This window comes from Quercus suber, unplaced genomic scaffold (assembly GCF_002906115.3).
Source record: "Quercus suber isolate HL8 unplaced genomic scaffold, Cork oak 2.0 scaffold_396, whole genome shotgun sequence".
Classification (NCBI taxonomy): Eukaryota; Viridiplantae; Streptophyta; class Magnoliopsida; order Fagales; family Fagaceae; genus Quercus; species Quercus suber.
This window is the reverse complement of record NW_027069848.1, coordinates 406,457-410,103: the sequence shown is the minus strand read 5'-3', so window position 1 is coordinate 410,103 and position 3,647 is coordinate 406,457. Positions and strand designations below refer to the sequence as shown.

At 35.0% G+C, this 3,647-nt stretch overlaps 1 protein-coding gene across 1 annotated transcript; it reads left to right on the top strand.

Annotated features, from left to right (window-relative positions):
• Positions 1–586: 586 nt before the first annotated feature.
• Positions 587–2,405, top strand: LOC112032438 (uncharacterized). Its single transcript, XM_024065198.2, has one exon. The coding sequence runs from the start codon at positions 1,225–1,227 to the stop codon at positions 1,897–1,899; it is 675 nt and encodes a 224-aa protein (XP_023920966.2). The 5' UTR covers positions 587–1,224; the 3' UTR covers positions 1,900–2,405.
• The last annotated feature ends 1,242 nt before the right edge of the window (positions 2,406–3,647 follow it).

The window sequence follows — 3,647 nt, the reverse complement described above, 5'->3', positions numbered from 1 at the left end:
ACAGTTTTATATATATATATATATATATAGAAAAAATTGGGGATATAGTTTATGATGGAAAAAGTGCAATTTCCCCAATTACAATAGTTTGACAAAAAATTTATTGAAGCTAATAGATTCTTTTTAAGAAATATTACTTTCACAATATTTTTACAAAAATACCATAGAAAATAAGTTATTTCTAGTTCTAATTTAAATCCATCATTGAAATTATTTTTTGTCTACCAATAACAACCAGTTATTTAAAATTTTTTGTGAAAATATTGTAAACATATCATTTCTCGTTCTCTTTGATCACAACAATTAAGACACGTGATTAGTTTAATTTGGAGTATTTTCCATATATATATTTGCTAATTATTTGGTTTTTGTAGTTTAGGCTCCCAAGTTCCCAACCATAAACCCTTCAAATTGAGATCCCACAAACATGCATGAAACGTCAATATGTCAAACACACCTCCTTTATCGCCTAGCCCATTCCTCTGCCCTCTAATAAAAGCCTAATGCCCAAACCATCCCTTAGTTCATGTATTCTAATCTTCTGAACTTCAGAAAAAGACGCACCTCAAACATTCCATCCAATTTTTTTTTTTTTTTTCCAACAAAAACAAAAAACAAAAAACAAAGAACAAAAAACCATGAAAAAACACAAAGATCCCACTAGCTTTATTCCCTTGTCCCATATAATTCTCACTAAATCCGTCACCATCACCAACAAATCCCCATAGCCACCGCCATTGTTGAAACATATTTCTAATGTTATCTTCATCACTACTGTTACCACTGACACCACTATTATTATGTCGCGATTCCATCTTTTGGAAATCAATTTGGTCTCAGCGCAAGACCTCGAGCCAGTATCCAAGGTCATGCACACCTACGCGGTCACATGGCTTAACCCAGAACGCAAATTGTTGACAAGGGTCGATCAACACGGCTATACAAACCCGACGTGGAACGAGAAATTCTTGTTCAGGGTCGACAACGTGTTCCTCAACTCCGACACCTCCGCTATCATGGTCGAGATACATGCGTCCTCGTGGATTCGCGACATTCTAATAGGCACCGTTCGTGTCCTCGTTAACAATCTCCTCCTCCTCAAGCAACCTCGAGAAAAGGCAAATCGCGAATGCGAATCGTACCTTTACAAGTTCGACGCCCCTCGGGCCGCCACAAGGGATTCTCAACGTTGGTGTCACGCTTCTCGATAGCAACATAAGTAGCATGCCAATATACAGGCAGTTCAGCGCATCGGCAATAGGGTATTGGGATATAATGGCTGAGAATAAAGCAGGTCGAAAGAAAAGTGAGGAACAGTCCTCAAGCTCAAACGATGTGGATGTGAAAACTAATAATAAAGCTACAAATATCAAAAGCGAGGTGTCTTCAAGCACAAACTATACTGATAATAGAAGCGGCGAACAACAAAGCAATGCCATGAGCCATCTCCAACGTTCACAAAGCGAAAGGTCAGAATTTATGAGCGATAAATTCGTTGTGGAAATGACCTCCGTTGATGAATTAGACTTTGATGCATTTATGAGAGGCAAGTTTAATATTCCTAAGAAGTCGCTTTCGTCCGTGGAGAGTTCTAAATTGGATGATTGGGCGACCGAGATCACTACCAGTGCCGAAGGGTTGAAGTCGAAGATAGCAAGGTGGCAGTATACGCTTCCCCCGATACAGGATAGTAAGGGCCAGAAGCATGAGACGCCGGCGGTGCAGACAATAAGGCGAAGCAGAAGGCACAGGCGTAGACACTCCACTGGTGGCGGTGGGTTGTTTTCGTGCTTTGGAAAATTTTGTGGACTCCGGTTTTCGATTATCTGTGGTGGTGGTTCGAGAAAGAAAAGGACTGATCAGGAAACTCGCATTAATCTCCTTACTGATACAGACTGATTCATATATTTAAGGGTATGTAACCTTGATTCAATTAACGCCACATAAAATTTTGAGCGCGTACCCTTTTTTTTTTCTTGTTTTAAAACCACACAGTCTAAATCTTTTATCTCATCAATTGTGCTCTACTCCATGCTCTACTAATAAAATTTGAACAGCTAACTTCTCTCATTAAATGAGATATCTCATTAAGTAAGACAACTAACCTCTCTAATTAAAGTCAGAGTTATCTCATTTAATGAGAGAGGCTAGCTGTCCAAGTTTTACTAGTGAAACATGAAGTGGAGCACAATTGATGAGACAGAAGATTTGGACTCGACCTTGATTACTGTTAGTGCTTCTCTTTTTCATATATTTATTTTTGTATGAGGAGCTGTAGAAAATATGAGATAGGCATTAACCTTGAAGCAAATGTAAATAAACCTATTTTTTTTAAGTTTTATGACAATAATCTAGTATCTAGCTAGCTAGGTTTTGTACGATCCTTTTGAATAACCTGCTTTTTGTTACGAAGAAAAAGATATTCTAATTTATAATTTTAATCTTCCAAAATCATGTGTGTTACTTTGAGTTTTTGATCTTAAAGCTTCCATGAATGCAATATCTTCCAATATAATTGTAGGCCTTAATTTCCCACTTTCATGTTGAAATTTGCCCAGGTAATTCAATGTCACTTGCTTCCATTCCAATTAGAATTACTTTGCATATGTATTTGTTGAGGGTTATTATTAAGTAATCCAGAAGTATATATACTTCATCCTCTTACATAGGGGTGAGTCCCACCACCATAGGACTCACCTTTATACGAGAGAGATGGAATATTACTTTGCATATGTATTTGTTGAGGGTTATTATTGAATAATCCAGAAGTATATATATTTCATCCTTTTACATAGGGGTGAGTCCCACCAACCATAGGACTCACCTTTATACGAGAGAGATGGAATATACTTCCAAACTACTCAATAATTTTCCATTTGTTGAATATATAATATATATATATACACACACATACTATTCATTTTGTGCTTTGTAATGAATTTAACCAACTCTACTCTACTTCCCTCCACTCCTTCTCAATCCAAATAAGCCCTATAAACATGAAATTTAACAAAAATGAGAGGTCCTTTTTTATTGATAACCGACTTTCATGTAGTTTCTCTCATAGATGTGTTGAATAAGGTGTTTCTACTTGCCTTTATTTGGATCATATTTGATATATATATATATATATATATAACTTTCGTATTTGCTTCTCTGGTATGCACATCATAATAGATACTAACATGAAATTAGTACAATGACATGTGTTCCTTTTTCTTTGAATATTAATGATAGATATTATCATAAATTTAACTACTGATACTCAAGGTTTTCAGACCCCGACCGTTCATTGAACCGTAAAAGGAAGAGGTTCCAGGTTTTTGAGGTTGAACCGAGGTCGAACCGGGGTCGAACCGTGATGACGTCATAATTAATTTAATAATTAATTAAAGCCTAAATATAGGTATTAAATTTATAAAACTAGCAAAATTGACTAATATATCTATATATGTGAGGGAAATTTAATGATTTTCAAGCATATATTTAATAATTAAATAAGAAAGTTAATAAAATAAAATAATAACCATGAAAACATTAAAATTTATGATTAATTTTTGAAGTAAAGTTGAATATCTTTGAAGGATTTTAATTATAATTTTTTTTTTATTCCTTGTAAGAGATGGATAATTTAATTAAGTAGAATA